The sequence below is a fragment of the Macaca thibetana genome, chromosome 19, assembly GCF_024542745.1.
Source record: "Macaca thibetana thibetana isolate TM-01 chromosome 19, ASM2454274v1, whole genome shotgun sequence".
In the NCBI taxonomy this organism is placed as follows: domain Eukaryota; kingdom Metazoa; phylum Chordata; class Mammalia; order Primates; family Cercopithecidae; genus Macaca; species Macaca thibetana.
In genome coordinates this window covers 33,200,941-33,223,304 of record NC_065596.1, presented here as the reverse complement: position 1 = coordinate 33,223,304, position 22,364 = coordinate 33,200,941, and the positions used below count along the sequence as shown (strand labels likewise).

At 43.7% G+C, this 22,364-nt stretch overlaps 1 protein-coding gene and 2 pseudogenes across 4 annotated transcripts in view; 2 read left to right on the top strand and 1 right to left on the bottom strand.

Annotated features, from left to right (window-relative positions):
• Window positions 1-15,038, top strand: part of LOC126943023 (zinc finger protein 28) — a 62,605-nt gene extending 47,567 nt beyond the window's left edge. For 2 of the 3 annotated variants that reach the window (XM_050771299.1, XM_050771300.1), the window contains exons 2-5: window positions 178-296; window positions 1,174-1,261; window positions 6,600-6,726; window positions 13,011-15,038. In XM_050771299.1, the coding sequence (XP_050627256.1) occupies window positions 1,247-1,261; window positions 6,600-6,726; window positions 13,011-15,025 (2,157 nt within the window). In that variant the 5' untranslated portion in view covers window positions 178-296; window positions 1,174-1,246 and the 3' untranslated portion in view covers window positions 15,026-15,038. Of the gene's footprint in view, window positions 1-177; window positions 297-1,173; window positions 1,262-6,599; window positions 6,727-9,806; window positions 9,855-13,010 lie in introns of those variants that run through there. The other variant, XM_050771301.1, reaches the window with a different exon arrangement.
• LOC126943298 (polyadenylate-binding protein 2-like) lies at window positions 4,016-4,927 on the bottom strand (annotated as a pseudogene).
• Window positions 15,039-15,905: 867 nt separating the features above from the next.
• On the top strand, window positions 15,906-18,874 carry LOC126943074 (putative zinc finger protein 137; annotated as a pseudogene). Its single transcript, XR_007721688.1, has one exon. The product of XR_007721688.1 is annotated as a putative zinc finger protein 137 (transcript).
• Window positions 18,875-22,364: the final 3,490 nt, after the last annotated feature.

The window sequence follows — 22,364 nt, the reverse complement described above, 5'->3', positions numbered from 1 at the left end:
TTTCTAAATGAAGATGGCACTGTCCCTTTCTCCTTCAGGTCTAGGCTCAGAGATGCCTCCCATGGCCTCCCACCCCCATCTAAAGTTCCCTCTGCCTGTCAGTGTCTATTACATTACTCAAGTTTTCTTATCTCTGTGTCAATCCCATCAGAAATGTACTTTTTTTTTTTTTTTCAGACTCTCACTATGTCCTCCAGGCTGTGAGTGCAGTCTCGTGATCTTGGCTCACTGCAACCTCTGTCTCCTGGGTTCAAGTGATTCTTGTGCCTCAGCCTTCCAAGTAGCTGAGATTATAGGTATGTGCCTCCACACCCTGCTAATTTTTGTATTTGTATTTGTATTTTATTTTATTTTTGAGTCTTACTCTGCCGCCCAGGCAGGAGTGCTGTGGCATGATCTCAGGTCACTGCAACCTCCACCTTTCAGATTCAAGCAGTTATCCTACCCCAGCCTCCTGAGTAGCTGGGATTACAGATGCCCACCAAGCCTGGCTACTTTTTGTATTTTTAGTAGAGAGAGGGTTTCACCATGTTGGCCAGGCTGGTCTTGAACTCCTGACCTCAAGTAATCCACCCACCTCGACCTTTCAGAGTGCTAGTATTACAGGCATGAGCCACCGTGTCCAGCCCAATTTTTGTATTTTTAGTAGAGACAGGGTTTCTCCCTGTTGTCCAGGCTGGTCTCGAACTCCTGACCTCAAGTAATCCACCCACCTCGACCTTTCAGAGTGCTAGTATTACAGGCACGGGCCACCGTGTCCAGCCCAATTTTTGTATTTTTAGTAGAGACAGGGTTTCTCCATGTTGGCCAGGCTGGTCTCAAACTTCTGAGCTCAAATGATCCTTCCACCTCAGCTTCCTAAGTAGCTGAGACCACAGACACACAGACGTGCACCACCATACCTGGCTAAGTTTTTGTATTTTTGGTAGAGATCTCCTGAACGGGAGCTCATCCCAGCCCAGCTCCCCACTGCTGCAGTGTGTGTGTGTGGGGGGGGGGGCTTTTCCAGGAGCAGAGCAGGAGTTTTCCTGTAGGAATTTTTTGTTCCTGGTGCAGTGGGCAGCAGAGGGGACCATATTTCCTCAGAGTGATGTATCCTGTGTATGTGTCATTGTGTTACCGGGAAAGGATGTGTTGATTCTATGCAATAAACATCATATTTTTGACATTCAGGACTGACTTCTAAAGACTCTTGGTCCATGAGGAAGAAACCCGGAAGAGGAAGAGGAAAGCAGAGGAGTCAGGGATGGCTCTTCCTCAGGTGAGATGATATTTCGGTGGATTGTTCTGTCTCCTTCCTTTCAGAAACGCTGGGGCTTGGAGTTGGGAATCTTCTCTGAGTCTGAAGCGTCCTGCCTGACAGATTTGCTCACACTCACCCGTGCCTTCCCTCAGTCCCTCTCGTCTCGCTTAGATTCCGTCTCTTGTGACCCAGTGGCATGAACTTGGAAGGAGGCTGCAGTGGTTGTTGTCCTGGGAAGGGCTCACACCAGACATGGATGGAGACGGGGTGAGGGTCCCGTGGTGTCAGGGCTGTTGGGCAGCAGGGATTGTTCAGGGGTCACATGTGGATGCACGTTTAGCTCTCTGTGGACCAGGATTAGAGCAGCTGCCACTGGAAGTCATGTATTAATGTGCACAAAGTATGTGGTAAATTCCAGAAAAGGAGACCAACATGGAGAAATGTTTTCTGCCTGATTTTTTACTACACTTTTAGGTAATTGAATGAGTTACTGTGTTTCTGACTCCAAAAATCTTACTAATTAGAATGGAAAGTTCATACGTAGATATGAATAATGAATGATTCCTTTATTATTATTATTATCATCATCATTATTATTATTATTTGAGGCAATATTTTGCTCTTGTTGTCCAGGCTGGAGTGCAATGGCATGATCTCAGCTCACCTCAACCTCTGCCTCCTGGGTTCAGGCGATTCTCCTGCCTCAGCCTCCTGAGTAGCTGGGATTACAGGCATGTGTCACCACGCCCAGCTAATTTTGTATTTTTAGTAGAGATGGGGTTTCTCCATGTTGGTCAGGCTGGTCTCAAACTCCCAACCTCAGGTGATCTGCCCACCTTCGCCTCCCAAAGTGCTGAGATTACAAGTATGAGCCACTGTGCCTGGCCTATTCCTTCATTATTTTAAGAATATGAAATCAATGTAATAATAGCAGGAGGTTCATTAAACCATTCTTAGCACATTACGTTCATGGAGACAGTGGTGTTACTGTGGAGGGGCTTGTGAAACAAGTGTTTTTGGTAAAAATGGTTGCAATTTTTCTCAAATATGGAAGCAGTACTATTTTATCCAAGAGGATAAAGCTGTATTCTCATTCCGCGTATTGTTATTATTATTATTTTTCTGAAATGGAGTCTTGCTTTGTTGCCGAGGCTGGAGTGCAATGGCATAATCTAAGCTTACTACAACCTCTGTCTCCTAGGTTGAAGTGATTTTCCTGTGTCAGCCCATCTAGTAGCTGGGATTATAGGTGCGTGCCACCACGCCCAGCTAATTTTTTTGTATTCTTGGTAGAAACGGGGTTTCACCACGTTGGCCAGGCTGGCTTCGATCTCTTAACCTCAGGTGATCTGTCCGCTTCAACCCCCTAAAGTGCTGGGATTACAGGCACAAGTCACCATGCCCATCCCCACCAGTTATTATTAAATATAAATGGTTATATTTAAACGTCACATGATGTACACGTTTGTTTTGTGGTAAAACTCCAAGCAAAGCTGCAGCTTAGACCCTTGGCCACAAGGCATCTCCTTTCCCTTTCACATCCTCCACCCTCCTTCCAACCTCGCTGGGAATTGCTACTGTAAGTTCTGTGCCAAGTGTTTTAAGTGTAACTGTGCCAAGTGTTCTGTGCAAGTCTTGTACACGCGTATTTCTGCATCTTTATGAGACTTTAAAACTTCTGTTGTAAGTTAAAGAAAATTTTTCATATTTTTTTTTACTTTACATTTGGGGCTACATGTGAGGGTTTGTTATTGAAGTCAACTTGCGTCATTGGAGTTTGCTGTGCCAATTATTTCATCACACCAGTATCAAGGCTGGTACCCAATAATTTTTTTTTAAATTTATTTTTTTGAGATTGAGTTTGCTCTTGTTGCCCAGGCTGGAGTATAATGGCATGATCTCAGCTCACTGCAACCTCTGCCTCCTGGGTTCAAGTGTGTCTCCTGCCTTAGCCTCTTGAGTAGCTGGGATTACAGGTGCCAGCCACCATGCCTGGCTAATTTTTGTATTTTTAGTAGAGACAGAGTTTCACCATGTTGGCCAGGCTGGTGTTGAATTCCTGTCCTCAGGTGATCCACCTGCCTCGGCTTCCAAAAGTGCTGAGATTACAGGTGTGAGCCGCTGTGCCCGGGCCCAGTAGTTATTTTCTCTGCTCCTCTCCTTCCTCCCACCGCCAAAGTATCCTTTCCACTAAGACAAGATTCCTCTTCAGTTAAACAAATCTTGCTACTTCTATATTTTAAAAACTTTTATATATATAAATATATATATACACATACATACACACATATCTATGCGTAGACCTACCTATATACGCACACATACATATTTTGAAAATCTGGGGAAAATGACAACTTTTTTTTATTAACGTCTAATTTCTTGTGAGTCTTTGCACGTTTTATTATTTTTGGAGCATATATTTTCAGAGTAGATTTTCGTACTTTGAATAATGCTGTTTTCATATATTTATTTTATTTTGAGACAAGGTCTCACTCTGTTGCCCAGGCTGGAGTGCAGTGGCATGATCTTAGCTCACTACAACCTCCACACTCAGACTCAAGCCATCCCCCAACCTCTGCCTCTCAGGTAACTGGGACCACAGGTGTGTGCCACCATGCCGGTTTATTATTATTATTATTATTATTTTGAGATGGGATCTTGTTCTGCAGCCCAGGCTGGAGTGCAGTGGTGTGATGTCGGCTCACTGCAACCTCTGCCTTCTCAGTTCAAGCGATTCTCCTGCCTCAGGCTCCCGAGTAGCTGGGAATACAGGCGAGTGCCACCACGCCCAGATACTTTTTTGGTATTTTCAGTAGCGACGGGGTTTCACCTTTTTAGCCAGGATGGTTTCCATTTCCTAATCTTGCGAACTGCCCACTGCAACCTCTGCCTCACAGGTTCAAGCGATTCTCTTGTGTATTGGTTCGTTTTGGGATCACGTTGATTTGCCTTCCTCTAAATAGGGACTCATCTAAGGCCAAGGAAGTCCTCATTGGCTCTTTGTCTGAGAACTCTATATATGCAAACCCTTTGGAATGGCCACTAAATTTGGCACAGAGTTTGGTAACACAGTTGACCCAACCACAGCCAGGACAGTGAGCTTCCAGCTCTTCTGCTGTTGCACCATGGTCCACATTACCAACATAGATGGAACGGGCATCAGCCTCCATCTTCTCCTCAATGTACATGATCTCTGGGCCAGCATTGCCTGGAGGTGGACTCATATTCATCTACTTCTCTAACTCGTTCTGTAGCTCCTTTAGTTTCTCAGCTTCTTCCTCCATCCTCCTGACTCCCGCTTTGATAGCTTCTAGCACCGGGTCCTCAATGGCGCCGTCCCCTGGGTCACCCTCGACCAGTCCCGGCTCTTCCTCTTCCTCTTGGCTGCAGGGGTTCCCGAACCAGGCCCAGGGCCCGGAGCTCCCGGGCGAGGGGCGAGGGGCGAGGGGCGTGGGGCGTGGGGCGTGGGGCCGGGGCGGCTTCTCTTCAGACTGGGGCTCCAGCTCGGGCTCCAGCAGCAGTTCCTCAGGCTCCATTTCCTCACACTCCAGGCCATTCCTTTCGTCCCCTGCGCCCCCGGGACACCATCCCCGGCGTCTCCATGGGCCCCAGGCACAAGATGGCGCCGCCGCCCCTGCCGGAGCCCTAGTGGCCTGCAGCTCCTGCTGCTGTTGCCGCCGCCGCTCAGACTCCTTTTATTTTTATTTTTATTTTTATTTTTTTTGAGAAAGAGCCTCACTCTGTCACCCAGGCTGCAGTGAAGTGGCATGATCTCAGCTCACCACAACCTCCGCCTCCCGGGTTAAAGCATTTTGTTGCCTCAGCCTCTCAAGTAGCTGAGATTACAAGCAGCCAACACCACGTCTGGCTTTTTCTTTTGTATTTTCAGTAGAGAAGGGGTTTCATTATCTTGGCCAGGCTGGTCTTGAACTCCTGACCTGGTTATTCACCTGCTCGACCTCTTACAGTGCTGGGATTACAGGCATGAGCCACCGCGCCCGGCCCATAATAGTTATTTTTTCTGCTCCTCTCCTTCCTCCCACCCTCCACCCTCAAGTAGACCCCAGTGTCTCGTTTTCTTCTTTGTGTTCCAGTAAATATTTTGGTTTCATATTTGATTTTGCTAGTTGTGAATTTACATGTTGTCATGTTAGTAAACATGGCTAGCTTGCTCTTTGACATCTGCAGTGGAAACTGGCTCCTTTGCGATTTTTCCCTGTATAAAGAGTGCCATAGTGGCTGCCTCTGCGCACGCCTGCATTCCTACACATATCTGAAGCTTCCTCCAGGTCAGGCAGGTGAAAGGATGATTGCTTCCTCTAGGATGGGGCATTTCCTGTTTTCTTAGATCCCACAAGATTCCCCCTTGCGCCCGACTGCCAAAGTGTCCTTTTCCAGCAAGATGAGATTCCTCTTCAGTTAAACAAAATTTGCTACTTTTTATATTTTTAAAAACTTTATATATGTATATACACATCCCCACACATGTGCACACACATATACATACAAACACATGTATACACACGTATATATTTTGAAAATCTAGGACAAATGACAACCCTTTGTATTAACATCTAGTTTTTTGTGAGTCTCTGTAGGTTTTATTATTTTGTGAACATATATATACACAATTGATTTTTGTACTTTGAGTAATTTTGTTTTCATGTACTTTATTTTATTTTGGGACGCGGTCTCGCTTTGTTGCCCAGGCGTGAGTCCCCTGGCGGGATCGTAGCTCACTGCAACCTCCACCCTCAGGGTCAAGCCATCCTCCCTCCTTAGCCTTCCAAGTAGCTGGGACCACAGGTGCCTCCCACCACACCCAGCTAACGTTTTTTATTTTTTTTATTTTTTTGAGATGGAGTTTCTGTTGCCCGGGCTGGAGTGCAGTGACATGATCTGGGATCCCTGCAACCTCTGCCCCCCCGGATCAAACGATTCTCCTGCCTCAGCCTCATGCGTAGCTGGGATTACAGGCGTATGTCACTGTGCCCAGCCTATCTTTTACTGTGGGCATTGTCATCTTTTAAGACATCAGTCGTGCTCTGTCTCATCTAGATAATGTCACTTGGTGTGTCAAAAGTTCTGAACATTTTTATAACAGGAACCCAACATTGATTTTTCATTTGTTTATTTCTTGTATTTCTCACAAACATAGGAATTTCATACTGAAAGTGTGCCTGGACTTCTTCAAAAACTATAATAAAGACATCATGTGGTGAAAAATCCCTTCCTCGGATTTGTCAGAACATTCACTACAACTAAATCCGTGCTTTCCCCTCTCTCCTCTTCTCATTTTCGGTAAAGATGAGAACTCCTCCCATAACCATTTCCTTAAAATGTGTTTTCATTCCAGGGTCTGTTGACATTCAAGGATGTGGCCATAGAATTCTCTCAGGAGGAGTGGAAATGTCTGGACCCTGCTCAGAGGACTCTATACAGAGACGTGATGCTGGAGAATTATAGGAACCTGGTCTCCCTGGGTGAGGATAACTTCCCTCCTGGGGATGTGCCCTTGCATATCTTTGCCTTTTCTCTTGTTGCCTCTTGGAAGCCCCACACTTACTTGACTAAAATGGAAGCCGTATTGATTTTGACATGAAAAGCTTCATGATGCCAAGAGCACACCACTGCACTCCAGCCCAGGTGACAGAGCAAGACTGTCTCAGAAAACAAAAACAAATCTTATGGCAGACTTTAAACATATCCAGTTTCCTGTTTGCTTTTCTTGTGCTTTCAATTCGGTAGTTCTTGGAAGAGAGCTCGATGTCCACATATCACATATTACAATGCTCCCTCAGCATTCAGAAGGAAGCAGTCAGTGGAGGAATTTGTGAAATATTTTCCTAGATCCATCTGTAATGTTTTCTTTCCTACTGAAACATGGGCTGGGACTCTAGAAAAGCTCCAGCACATCATGGTCCTTTCTTTTTATAAGCAGGAGTCTCTTTCTGACCTGCTGTCTCCATGTTGGAGCAAGGGAAAGAGCCCAGGACTGTGGAGAGTGAAGTGAAAATAGCAAAAATATCCAGCTGGGAGGGAATGTATTACAGGTGTAAAGGCAGGTAAGAGCTCAGATGGGCAGAGTGGAAGCTCCACCTTCCAATAGTGTGTGGGGAAACTCTGCAAGTGGGAGAATTCTGTGGGAAAAGAAAAGTTTCAATCCTCATATCTCTGAAAGGGCATCTTTCTTTGCACCTGCTTATCTCTGTGCTCTTTCTTTCTTTCTATTCTTTCTTTCTTTTTTTTATGACAGAGTCTCACTCCGTGGCCCAGGCTACAGTGCAGTGGTACGATCTTGGCTAACTGCAGCCTCTGGCTCCTGGACTCAAAGCATTCTTGTGCCCCAGATTCCTGAGTAGCTGGAACTGCAGGCTCTTACCACCATGCCCAGCTAATGTTTGTGTTTTTAGTAGAGACAGTGTTTCACCATGTTGGCTAGGCTGGTTTCAAACTTGTGATCTCAAGTGATCCACCTGCCTCAGAATCCCAAAGCATCGGGATTACAGGTGCAAGCTGCCATGCCTGATCATTGTTATTATTTTAAATAGTTTTGTCTTTTAGTTCTTTAGATATTTGGGCAGAGGTTATTGTTGCAGGTATGTTAAACATCTTAAAGTTATAGCATAATAAAGAAACTTAAAATTTCCATAACCTGGATGTGTGCAGTGGCTCACATCTGTAATCCCAGCACTTTAGATGGCCAAGGTAGGCAGATCACCTGAGGTGAGGAGTTCAAAACCAGCCTGGCTAACATGTTGAAACTTCGTGTCTACTAAAATTACAAAAATTAGGCGTGGTGGTGGGTGACTGTAATCCCAGCTACTCAGGAGGCTGAGGAAGGAGAGCCTCTTGAATCTGGAAGGCGGCAGTTGCAGTGAGCCGAGATTGCACCATTGCACTCCAGCATGGGAGACAGAGTGAAACTCCGTTTTTCAAAAAGAGAACAAAAAAATTCCATAACCTGCAAAAACTACTTCGTCTCCACTGGAACTTTTTTTTTTTTTTTTTTTTTGAGACGGAGTCTCGCTCTGTCGCCCAGGCTGGAGTGCAGTGGTGCGATCTCGGCTCACTGCAAGCTCCGCCTCCCGGGTTCACGCCATTCTCCTGCCTCAGCCTCCCGAGTAGCTGGGACTACAGGCGCCCACAACCGCGCCCGGCTAATTTTTTGTATTTTTAGTAGAGACGGGGTTTCACCGTGGTCTCGATCTCCTGACCTTGTGATCCGCCCGCCTCGGCCTCCCAAAGTGCTGGGATTACAGGCGTAAGCCACCGCGCCCGGCCTTTTTTTTTTTTTTATTTATGTCAGAATTATTTCTGTGTATGTTGCATTTTTGTTAACATATGTACAGTGTTTTTCTGCCTTTTATTTTAAATAATGTGAAAAAAAGTTTAGTTATGAAGAAGAGGTATACATATGCCAGTTTCTGTATCTGTCCTTTTATTAATTATGTATTTATGAGACAGAGTTTTGCTCTTGTCACCCAGGCTAAAGTACAATGCTGCAATCTCAGCCCACTGGAACCTCTGCCTCTCAGGTACAACCAATTCTCCTGCCTCAGCCTCCTGAGTAGCTGGGATTACAGGCATGCGCCACCACGTCCATATACTTTTGTATTTTTAGTAGAGACAGGATTTCTTTTTGTTGCTCAGGCTGGTCTCAAACTCCCCACCTCAGTTGATCTGCCTGGCTCGTCCTCCCAAAGTGCTGGGATTATAGGCATGAACCACCACACCTGGACTATCTGTCTTTTTTTTCACATTTACTGGAGAACTTTATTTATTTATTTATATTATTATTATTATTATTATTATTGTGATGGAGTCTCACTCTGTCACCCAGGCTGGAGTACAGTGGTGTGATCTCAGCTCACTGCAACCTCCGCCTTCTGGGTTCAAGCAATTCTCTCCTTCCTGAGTAGCTGTGACTACAGGCATGCGCCACTACACCCAGCTAATTTTTGTATTTTTAGTAGAGACGGGGTTTCACCATGTTGGCTGGCCAGGATGGTCTCGATCTCCTGACCTCGTGATCTGCCCCCCTCAGCCTCCCAAAATGCTGGGATTACTGGTGTGAACCACCACACCCAGCCTGGAGAACTTTATATAGATTTGTGGGTTGGAGTTACTCTTGTTTTTTTTGTTTGTTTATTTGTTTGTTTTGAGACGGAGTCTCGCTCGTTGCGCAGGCTGGAGTGTAATGGTGCGTTCTTGGCTCACTGCAAGCTCCACCTCCCGGGTTCACGCCTGCCTCAGCCTCCCCAGTAGCTGGGACTACAAGTGCCTGCCACCATGCCTGACTAATTTTTTGGATTTTCATAGAGACGGGGTTTCACTGTGTAAGCCAGGATGGTCTCGATCTCCTGACCTTGTGATCTGCCTGCCTCGGCCTCCCAACGTGCTGGGATTACAGGCCTGAGCCACCACACCTGGCCTGGAGTTAGTCTTTAGCCTTCTTTCATTTTTTTTTGTTTGTTTGTTTCTTTGAGACAGAGTTTCAGTCTGTAACCCAGGCTAAAGTGCAGTGGTGTCATCTCAGCTCACTGCAACCTCCAATTCCCAGGTTCAAGCAATTCTCCTGCCTCAGCCTTCCAAGTAGCTAGGACTACAGGTGAGTGCTAACACACCAGGCTAGTTTCTTGTGTTTTTTTAGTAGAGATGGAGTTTCAGCTTGTCAGCCAGGATGGTCTCAATCTCCTGACTTAGTGATCCTCCCGCCTCAGCCTCCCAAAATGCTGGGATTACTGGCGTGAGCCTCTGCACCTGACCTGTCTCAAGGTTTTAAAAACATGTTAGTGCTAGTAGATGGCTTCAAATATTGCAAGTTTTACAGTACAGCCTCTTAACTTCCTTTGTTTAATTAGATTTGTCACCTTCAGTGATGTTAATGATGAGATGCTCTTTTTCCTGTCTCTGTCATTTCACTGTCCTGTCAGAAATAGCTTAGACTCGCCAGCCCCAGTGTCTCACTTTTCTAATCCCAGCACTTTTAGAGACCAAGGTGGGTAGATTGCTGGAGGTCAGGAGTTTGAGACCAGTCTGGCCAACATGTTGAAACACTGAATGTACTAAATGCCAAAAATGGGCCAGGTGCAGTGGCTCACACCTGTAATCCCAGCACTTTGGGAGGCTGTGATGGGTTGATCACTTGAGGTCAGGAGTTCGAGACAAGCCTGGCCAATATGGTGAAACCCCATCTCTACTAAAAATGCAAAAATTAGCTGTGTATGGTGGCGTGCACCTGTAGTCCCAGCTACTTGGGAGGCTGAGGCAGGAGAATCCCTTGAACCCGGGAGGTGGAGGTTGCAGTGAGCCAAGATCATGCCACTGAACTCCAGAACGGGTGACAGAGTGAAACTATGGACTGAGGAGGGAGAATCACTTGAGGTAGGATAATCCTGCCAGTACACTCCAGCATGGGCGATAGAGCGTGACTCGATCTGAAAAACAAACAAAAAAGGAAATAGCTTAAACTGGGAGGCTTAAGACACAGACATTTATTTCTCCTGAATTTGGAAAGTGGGAAATCCAAGAGCAAGGTGCCAGCCAAATTAGTTCCTGGTGAGAGCATTCTTCATGGTTTAGCCCAGCCATCTCCCTCCTGTGTCCTAATATGGTGGAAAGAGGAACAGGCAATGAGCTCTTTAATGTCTCTTTATAAATGCACTGGTCCTATTCACGAGTAGTCAACACCCATGACTCAGTCCTCTCAAGGTCTGCATCTGCAGGAACATCCTATTAGAGAATACCAAATCTACCGAAGCTTATTTGAGAAGTAGTTATTTATCTTGTTTGATTTTTTTGAGACAGTCTTATGCTGTCACCCAGGCTGGAGTGCAGTGGCACGATCCCGGTTCACTGCAACCTCCGCCTCCCAGGTTCAAAGGTTTTCTGCCTCAGACTACCAAGTACCTGGGATTACAGGCTCCCTCCATGACGACCAGCTAATTTTTTTGTATTTTTAATAGAGATGGGGTTTCACCATGTTGTCCAGGCTGGTCTTGAACTCCTGACCTCACGATTCACCTGCCTCAGCCTGCCAAAGTGCTGGGATCACAGGCCTGTGACACTGCACCCGGCTGTTAGTCAATTCTCATTCCTTATAATGCTGTGTATTTTCTTGACCTCATATATCAGAAGGTAGTGACCTTAACATGTATTTCAGGTCTTATGTTGTATGCTTATGGTAAGTACAAGTTTTGGCTCTTTTCTTAAGAGGGAATTGTTTAGAATTCTTCAATCTGTATAAATCTACTTATTATTTTCTGGCTTGTTTTATCATGGATTGCAGTATTTGATTAATTGATTTTTATGACTTTACATGTGAGTTTTTGGTATGTGGTATGCAATATAACTGACACACTTCCCCCATTAATGTCACAAAGTGCCACAGGTTGCTGTGGCTCAGCCTGTAATCCCATGTCTTTGGGAGGCCGAGACATATGGATCACCTGAGGTCAGCAGTTTGAGACCAGCCTAGCCAACATGGTGAAACCCCATCTCTACTAAAAAATGCAAAAATTAGCTGAGCATGGTGGCACGTGCCTGTAATCCCAGGTGCTCAGGACCTAAGGCAAGAGACTCATATGAACCCCAGCGCGGAGGTTGCATGAAGCCAAGATCATGCCATTGCACTCCACCCTGGGTGACAGAGCGAGACTCTATCTGAAAAAAATAAAAATATATAAAATTGAAAAAAAGTCCCAGCATGCCTCTTCCACATGGATATAGGTAATTTTGTAACAGTTATTCAGAAAAATACCGCATTAACATTTTCTTTTTTTTGAGATGGAATCTCACTCTGTCACCCAGGGTGGAGTGCAGTGGTGTGATCTCAACTCACCACAATCTTTGGCTCCTGAGTTGAAACGATTATCCTGCCTTAGCCTCCCAAGTAGCTGGAATTACAGGCGCCTGCGACCACACTTGGCTAGTTTTTGTATTTTTAGTACAGACAGGGTTTCTCCATGTTGGCCGGGATGGTCAAACTCCTGACCTGAGATGATCTGCCTACCTCGGCCTCTGGAAGTACTGGGATTATGGGCACGAGCCACCACACCCTGCCTTTTTTCTTTTTCTTTTTCTTTTTTTTTTTTTTTTTGTTGAGATGGAGGCTCATTTTGTCACCTGGGCTGGAGTGTAGTGGTGTAATATTGGCTCACTGAAACCTTTGCCTTTTGGCTTAACGCAATTCTTGTGACACAGCCTTTGGAATAGCTAGGAGTACAGGTGCAGGCTGCCATACCTGGCTAATTTTTGTAATCTTTTGTTATCTTGTCAGTGCTATGATTGTTTGACAATACAGAATTTCCATTGATTTTGGTTCTCCTTACAACAGCATGTTGTGGATTATTTACCAATATGGTATATTGTGTGATTCTTTAGCATTTATTTGTATACACTAAATATGCTGTAAATATGAAGATATATATTTTTATATTTTGATGTGACAGTGATGTGTTTTTTTGCAAACTGATACACTTTAGGGTCACAGTGGAAAAACACTCCTTTCTTTAGACTCACACATGTTTGTGCCCTGTCAGTGTCTTGTCATGATATTGGGAATAGGCTTCTGTAGAAATGATTTGAAGTACATGTAATTGCCCTTTATTTATTAAAGTATCTTACTGCTTTTGTGTTCATAAGCATGGAAGATCATGTTTGGGAAGTTTAAAATAAGTATTGTTTTTCATGTCATTTTTACACATTTCAGTATTATATACCATCTGTACTTAATTGGAAACCTATTGGTGTTTAAATTTTGTAGATATCTCTTCCAAATGCATGTTGAAGACGTTGTCATCAACAGGGCAAGGCAATACAGAAGTCATCCTCATCGGGACATTGCAAAGACAAGCAAGTCATCACACTGGAGAGTTTTGCTTCCAGAAAATTGAGAAAGACATTCATGGCTTCGAGTTGCAGTGGAAAGAAGATGAAACAAATGGTCATGCAGCACCCATGACAGAAATCAAAGAGTTGACTGGTAGTACAGACCGACATGATCAAAGGCATGCTGGAAACAAGTCTATTAAAGATCAGCTTGGATCAAGCTTCCATTCACATCTGCCTGAACTGCACATATTTCAGCTTGAAGGGAAAGTTGATAATCAAGTTGTGAAATCTTTCAACGATGCTTCCTCAGTTTCAACATCCCAAAGAATTTCTTTTAGGCCCAAAACCCTTATTTCTAATAAGTATGGAAATAATTCCCTCCATTCTTCATTACTCACACAAAAATGGGAAGTACACATGAGAGAAAAATCTTTCCATTATATAGAGAGTGGCAAATCCTTTAATTGTAGCTCACTTTTAAAAAAACATCAGATAATCCACTTAGAAGGGAAACAATGTAAATGTGATATATGTGGGAAGGTCTTTAATCAGAAGCGATACCTTGCATGCCATCGTAGATGTCACATTGGTGAGAAACCTTACAAGTGTAATGAGTGTGGCAAGACCTTTGGTCAAAATTCATCCCTCTTCATTAACAAGGCACTTCATACAGGTGATAAACCTTATAAATGTGAAGAATGTGACAAAGTTTTCAGTCGCAAATCACATCTTGAAGCACAGGAGATAATTTATACTGGAGAGAAAACATACAAATGTAAGGTTTGTGACAAAGCTTTCACGTGTAATTCATACCTGGCAAAACATACTATAATTCACACTGGAGAGAAACCTTACAAGTGTGATGAATGTGGCAAGGTTTTTAATCGACTATCAACCCTTGCACGCCATCGTAGACTTCATACTGGGGAGAAACCTTTTGAATGTGAAGAATGTGACAAAGTTTTCAGCCGCAAATCACACCTTGAAAGACATAAGAGGATTCATACTGGAGAGAAACCATACAAATGTAAAGTTTGTGACAAGGCTTTCGCATATAATTCATACCTGGGAAAACATAGTATAATTCACACTGGAGAGAAACCTTACAAGTGTAATGAATGTGGCAAGGTTTTTAATCAACAATCAACTCTTGCACGGCATCATAGACTTCATAGTGCAGAGAAACCGTATAAATGTGAAGACTGTGACAAAGTTTTCAGGTGCAAATCACACCTTGAAAGACATAGGAGGATTCATACTGGAGAGAAACCATACAAATGTAAGGTTTGTGACAAGGCTTTCCGGAGTGATTCATGCATTACAGAACATCAGAGAGTTCATACTGGAGAGAAACCTTACACATGTAATGACTGTGGCAAGGTTTTTAGTACAAAAGCAAACCTTGCATGTCATCATAAACTTCATACTGCAGAGAAACCTTACAAATGTGAAGAATGTGAGAAAGTTTTCAGTCGCAAATCACACCTGGAAAGACATAGGAGGATTCATACTGGAGAGAAACCATACAAATGTAAGGATTGTGACAAGGCTTTCCGGAGGGATTCACACCTGGCACAACATCAGAGAGTTCACACTGGAGAGAAACCTTACAAATGTAATGAGTGTGGCAAGACCTTCCGTCAGACATCATCCCTTATAATCCATCGTAGGCTTCATACTGGAGAGAAACCTTACAAGTGTAATGAGTGTGGCAAGACCTTCAGTCAGATGTCATCCCTTGTATACCATCATAGACTTCATAGTGGAGAGAAACCTTACAAGTGTAATGAATGTGGCAAAGTTTTTAATCAACAAGCACACCTTGCACAGCATCAGAGAGTTCATACTGGAGAGAAACCTTACAAGTGTAATGAGTGCGGCAAGGCTTTCAGTCAGATGTCAAACCTTGTATACCATCGTAGACTTCATAGTGGAGAGAAACCTTAAAAGTGTAATGAGAGTGGCAACACCTTCCATCACAATTCAACCCTTGTAGGTCATAAAGCCATTCATACTGGAGGGAAACCTTACAAGTGTAATGAATGTGGCAGGGTTTTTAATCAAAAAAGCAACTCTTGCACATCATCGTAGACTTCATACTGGAGAGAACTTTACAGATGGGAAGAATGTGACAAAGTTTTCAGTCGCAAATGAAACCTTGAAACACATAAGAAAATTCATACTGAAGAGAAACCATACAGATGTAAGGTTTGTGACAAGATTTCACATATAATTCATACCTGGCAAAACATCCTAGAATTCACACTGGAGAGAAACCTTAGAAGTGTAATGAATGTGGCAACACCTTTGGTCAAAATTCACACCTTGTAATTCAAAAGACAGTTCATACTGGAGAGAAACCTTACAAGTGAATGTGGCATGGGTTTTTTTTTTTTTTTTTTTTGAGACGGAGTCTCGCTCTGTCTCCCAGGCTGGAGTGCAGGGGCCGGATCTCAGCTCCGCCTCCTGGGTTCACACCATTTCCAGCCTCAGCCTCCCGAGTAGCTGGGACTACAGGCGCCCACCACCTCGCCCGGCTAGTTTTTTGTATTTCTTAGTAGAGACGGGGTTTCAACATGTTAGCCAGGATGATCTCGATCTCCTGACCTCGTGATCCACCCGTCTCAGCCTCCCAAAGTGCTGGGATTACAGGCTTGAGCCACCGCCCCCGGCCTGTGGCATGGTTTTTAATCAACAATCACACCTTGCAAGTCATCATAGACTTCATACTGCAGAGAAATCTTAAAAATGTGAAGACTGTGACAAAGTTTTCAGTCACAAATCACAGCTTGAAAGGATAATTCATACTGGAGAAAAACCATACTAATGTAAGGTTTGTAACAAGGCTTTTGGGAGTGATTCACACCTGTCAAAACATACCAGAATTAACACTGGAGAGAAACCTTACAAGTGTAATGAGTGTGGCAAAGTCTTTAGTGGGCAGTCACCACTGATTCACCATCAAGCAATCCATAGTATACAGAAAGTTAACTAATGTAATGATTGTCACAAAGTTTTCAGTAATGCTACAATCATTACAAATCATTGGAGAATGCATAATGAAGAGAGATCTTACAAGTGTAATAAATGTGGCAAATTTTTCAGACATCGTTCATATCTTGCAGTTCTTTGTCAAACTCATGCTGGAGAGAAACCTTATAAATGTCATGATTGTGGCAAGGTCCTCAGTCAAGTTTCATCCTATGCAAAACATAGGAGAATTCATACAGGAGAGAAACCTCACACGTGTGATGATTGTGGCAAAGCCTTTACTTCACGTTCACATCTCAATTGGCATCAGGAAATCCGTACTGGACAGAAATCTTACAAATGTCATCAGTGTGGTAAGGTCTTCAGTCTGAGGTCGCTCCTTACAGAACATCGGAAAATTCATTTTGGAGACAGTTATTTCAAATGTGATGAGTATAGCAAACCATCAAGCGTTAATTGACATTACAGTCAAACAAGCATTGACCTGAGTTTGAGTTGGCTTAACATTGAGTTCAAGCATGAGTTGACATTAAACTGTTTATGTTAAGAGGATTGGGCTGGGTGCTGTGGCTCATGCCTGTAATGCCAGCACTTTGAGAGGCCAAGACAGGTAGGTCACTGGAGGTTAAAAGTTTGAGAACAGCCTGGCCAACAGATGGGAGCCACTTTTCCTGGCCTGTATTTTCTTTTTTTTTTTTTTTTTTTTTTTGAGATGGAGTCTTGCTGTGTCACCCAGGTTGGAGTGCAGTGCCATGATCTCGGCTCACTGCAACCTCCGCCTCCCAGGTTCAAGTTATTCTCCTGCCTCAGTCTCCAAGTAACTGGGACTACAGGTGTGTGCCACCATGCCTGGGTAATTCTTTGTGTTTTTAGTAGAGACTGGGTTTCACCGTGTTCGCCTGGATGATCTTGATTTTCTGACCTTATGATCCACCTGTCTCCACCTCCCAAAGTGCTGAGATTATGAGTGTGAGCCACCGTGACTGGCCTGTTTTTTGTTTTTTTAACAAAAAGTTATATGGATTTCTATGGGTATTGTATTGAATCTAAATCACATTTGGTTATGTAATCATTGAGCAATACTAATTTTTCCAATCAATATGGGTTGTGTATGTATTTATACATGTTTTTAATCATTTTGATCAATGTTTGTAGATTTCAAGGTACAAGCTTCTCACCTTTATGTTTATTCCTAAATGTTTCTTACTTTAAGCTCTTTAGCAAATGGAAGTGGTTTTAATTTTCTTTTAAAATTATTTATTGTTAATGTATGAAAATTAAACTAATTTTTGGTGCTGTTATTCTATTCTGCAAATACACTGAATGTGTTCCAGTTGTACTTTGGTTGACTGTGATTTTCTTCACAGAAGATCATGCCGTCTACAAACAAATAGGATTTTACTTCTTTCTTTCTGATTTGGATGAGTTTGATTTCTTTTGCTATTTCATTGCTCTGGCTAGGACAGCCAGTATTGATTGAATAGAAGGGGTGGAGCATTCTTGCATCATGTGAGATCCTACAGGAAAAGCATTCCATTTTCCCTGATTGGTTATTTCCACTGTGGTCATTTCATGGATTGTCTTTGTATTGTTGAGGTAAATTTCCTTCTTTATCTATTTTGCTTAGGATTTCCATGATGACTGGACGTTGAATTTTGTGAAATGCTTTTCTCCATGTATTGAGATGATGTGGTTTCCATCTTTCATTCTGTTCAAGTGGAATATCACATTGAATTGCTTGAATATGTTGAACCATCCTTACATCTCAGAAATAAGTGGCACTTGAATATCTACAATCCTTTTTATATCGTCTTGAATACAGTTTGCTAGTACAAGGGGTCTTCAAGAAGTTCATGAAAAATACATATTATGAGAAAATTGTGCATGACATCACATTTTTTTGCACCAAAATAAAATGGTACAAATTTGTTATGTGTAAACAGGGTCTAGTTTGAGGCACTCAGAAGGGTAAGATGAGTTTGAAAAGAGAACCCATCAAAGCAATGTAAATTCTGCTAAAATTGAAAGAAGAAGAAACGTTGAATTTACAATGAGACCAGATGCAGTGGCTCAGGCCTGTAATCCTAGCACTTTCAGAGATCAAGACAGGTAGGTCACATGAGCCCTGGTATTCAAGACCAGCCTGGACAGAATGGTGAAACCCCTTCTTTACAAAAAATACAAAAATTAGCTGAGCATGGTGGCACATGCCTGCTGGTTCAGCTTCTCTGGAGTTTGTAGTGGGTGGGTGGCTTGAGCCCAGGAGGTAGAGGCTGCAGGGAGCCATGATCATGCCACTGCACTCCAGCTGGGGTGACAGAGTGAGATAGTGTCTCAAGAAATGAATATGCTGAAGTTTGGGTAGAGGGACAATTAAATCATTGATGCTTTGTGAAAAGGTTATGGGGACGATGCCCAAAAGAAATCATTAGTTTGTAAATGGATAACTCATTTTAAGTTGAGACAAGACAATGTTGAAAGTGATGCATGGAGTGGCAGGTAGAGCATTCACATCAGTTTTACAGACAAAAATAAATCTTGTTTGTGCTGCGATGAAGAGGACTGACAGCTAACAGCAGAAAGAATAGTCAGGAGTTTGAGACCAGCCTGGATAGCATGCTGAATCCCCATCCCTACTAAAAATACAACAATTAGCTGGGCATGGTGGTGGCCACCTGTAATCTTAGCTACTCGGGGGGCTGAGACATGAGAATCGCTTGAATCCAGGAGGCGGACGTTGCAATGAGTCGAGATCGTGCACCTGCACTCCAGCTGGGCAACAGAGCAAAACTCTGTCTCAAAATAAAATAAAATAAAACTGCTTCTCAAATAAGCTTTGGTAGAATCTTAAGGGGTCACATCATTGTTTTCCAACTATGATATGTGTTGAAAAATTTGTTCTTTGACCACACATTTTATTAGATTTTTTTTTAACCATTATTAATGGTTTTTCTCTGAAATGTATTGTGTTCAGGTTACATTGAGGACTGCATGTTTTCTAGTCTGTATCATATATTGGAAACATTTTCTGGTACCTGATAAATGATTAGTTTGTTTCAATGTGTACTTGATAAAGATATCACGGAACTTTTTTCTTTATGCTAACATCAAAATTTAGTTCAAGTGGCCATGATTCCATTTTATTTATTTATGTCATCTGATTAAATGGTGAGCTGTGAGCTTCTAAGTCATTGTTCCCCTCATGTTCCTCTGGTCCATAATATTTGCAGATGTTGAAGGATGGGCTGGATTGACCTGGAACCTTGTTCCACTGGAGCCCATGTGTTCATGAAGAAAACATTTGCTCAGATCTCCTTTTACCGCTGCTTCTTTTTCAGTGTTTTAAACACTTATGGCTATGTGTTCACAATTGTGTTTATTTTGAACGTTTCACAATCATTTTTCTGGGAAAATAATTACATGTTTAGGATTCGTGCCATCAGAACCTTAGACATTGAAAGAGACACTTCATTTGCTCAGGTATATAAAATGGTACTGAAATTTTTTCCTTCTTTTTGAGACAAGAATGTCACTCTGTCACCCATACTTGAGTGCAGGGACACGATCTTGGCTCACTGCACCCTCCACCTCCCAGGCCCAGTGATCCACCTTAGTCAGCCTCCCAGATAACTGAGACCACAGATGCACACCACCACAGCAGGCCAATTTTCTGTACTTTTGGTAGCGACGGGGTTTTACCAAGTCTCCCAGGTTGGTTTCAAACTCCTGGGCTCAATGGTCTACCCACTCCAGCCTCCCAAAATGCTACGATTACAGGGTTAGCCACCATGCCCGGCCCATTGTGGAATTTTCTAGAGAAGGAAAACCAACACAGCCTATTGGCACTTCCAGCCATCACATGGGAATCAGCCACACCTCCTGACTCAACTCAGAGCTTCTCAGGATACCTTAGTGAAGTGTCTCCTGCTCGGAACAACTGACACAACCTGTAATGTACAGGTGGGGAATAAGACCAGAAAAGCTCAGTCAGAGTGACACTGACCCCTGAAATACTTCACCAAATAGTGTGTGGCTTTTCCTGTAGGAGAGGGTAATGCTCAGGTGTAATTTGAATTTTAAATGGATTCCTGTCCTCCCAAAATGTAAAAAACACAAATACCAGAATGGAAAAAACGGGATTAGACTCAAATCGTCTTGAACCTCTCCTTGTCTCTGTCCACACAAACTGCTTTTCCTAATCTCGTCTCGCAGCTTTAACCCACCTACGCGGCTCCATGTCCCCTGCAGGTCTCTTCCCTGAGCTCTACAATCCTGTGTCCTGTTGTCTCCTCAGCTCTCTGCTGGGACATCACACTGGCATCTCCACATTCACGTGCCCATAAGTGACTTCCTAAACTCCCAAACACATTCCCTTACAGTCCTACAGATCTCAGATGAGGGTGACTGTGTACTTCCGGGGACTTAGCCAAACTTGACAGCATGTATTTTAAGTATGGGAGATAAATTATATTATTTGTAAGTGTTGTAATTTATACTGTAAAGAGAAAGTTGCATGTATACATAAAAGGAGTGAGAAAATACATCATTTCCAACCTTCTTTTGAGGTGTGGGGGAAAAATGTTTGGAGACCTCATCCCTATGGATCTGTGCTCCCAGGACCCCTCTAACCTCACCTCCTGCATGCGTCCCTCTCGCTTTCTCTGCTCCAGCCATGCAGGCCTCTTTCCTTTTTCTGGGACTGAGGTTTCTCCCATCTCAGGGCCTTCAACTGTGCTGTCCCTCTGCCTAGGACTCTGTGGCCACTGAGCTGCAAGTGACAAGCAGAGTTTCTTTCCCAAGTCTTTGTTCTGACATCACTTTTACTATGGAGAACTTTATGTTCTCCCATAGCCCCCCATTTGTCATGACAACTCCACCTTCACCCCCACCTCTGGTCCATGTTGCCTGTTCTGTGTGATTCTTTTTGCTCCTTCGCTGTTCACTGGATCCTGGTGAGGACAAGTCTCTAAGCAGAGAGCAGAGCCAGAAGGTGGGGCTGTGCTGGGCTGGTGCCCTCTGAGTGGAGCTCAACCCTGACTTTACATTGGGGTTCTCAGGCATTTTGCAAATACATCTTTTATGCTGTTTTATCAGAGATTGCTATTTTCACAGTATGGGACCCACCCTCAGCAATACCTACAATGACACAGGTGATTCTCATCTGTCTCCAGCATTGAACGTCAAGGCAGTTTCCTCCATGTTGAGAGCTGAGATCAGCCTGTGATCCACAGGGAGGTGAGGGGGCTGTGCTCTGCATGGGGTTTGGTTAGGGCAGATCTGTGCCCTGAAGGTCTCTCTCCTGCTGCAGCGTGTGTGTGTGTGTGGACTTTTCCAGGAGGGAGCAAGATCTGAAAACGGGTCAAAATTACCCTTGTAGATCTTCCCGTGGCACGTTCTTATCTCTGCATGATCTCTGGGACCGTGGGCAGCAGAGGACCATCCGTCTCCAGGGTAAGGTCTCCCCCGTGTGTGTGTTTTGTCACAGGAAAGGAGTGAGTGGTTTCTAAACATTAAATCTCTGATTTTTTTCACACACAGGATTTCCAAAGACTCATGTTACATGAGGAAGCCACCAAGAAGAGCAAAGAAAAGGATCCAGGGATGGCGCTTCCTCAGGTGAGTGATATTCCTCGGTGGATTCTGCTGTCTGTTTCCTTTCTGAAATGCCAGGTATTGTGGTAGCCAGTCTTCTGTGAGTCTGAAGCGTCCTGCCTCACACGTTTGCTGGCACTCACCCATGCCTTTTCTCAGTCCTTGTCATCTTCACTTAAATTCCATCTCCTATAACCTAGTGAATGAGGTTAGGAAGAGGCTCCCCTGGGCATGGTCCTGGGAAGGGCTCACACCAGACATGGATGGAGATGGGGTGTGGGTCCCGTGCTGTCAGTGATGTTGGGCAGCAGGGATTGTTCAGAGACCACATCTGGATGAACGTTTAGCTCTTTGTAAACCTGATCAGAAAAACCATATATGAAAGTCATTCATTAATGTGCCCTGGTATCTGGCAAATTCTAGAAAAGGAAACAAACTAGGGGAGATATTTTGTATCTGATTTTGTAATGCATTTGAAGTTACGCTTGTGAGTCAATATGTCTCTGACTCCAAACTGTTTTTTTAAGAGACAGGTGTCACTCTGGGGCCCAGTCTGGAGTGCAGTGGCACACAGCAGCCTCAAATTTGTGGCCTCAAGTGATCCCCACATTAGCCTCTCACGGAGTCAGATGACAGGCATGTGCCACCATGGCATGTGCCACCATGCCAGTCTATTCTAGTTTCAGAGAAGGTGAGAATGAGA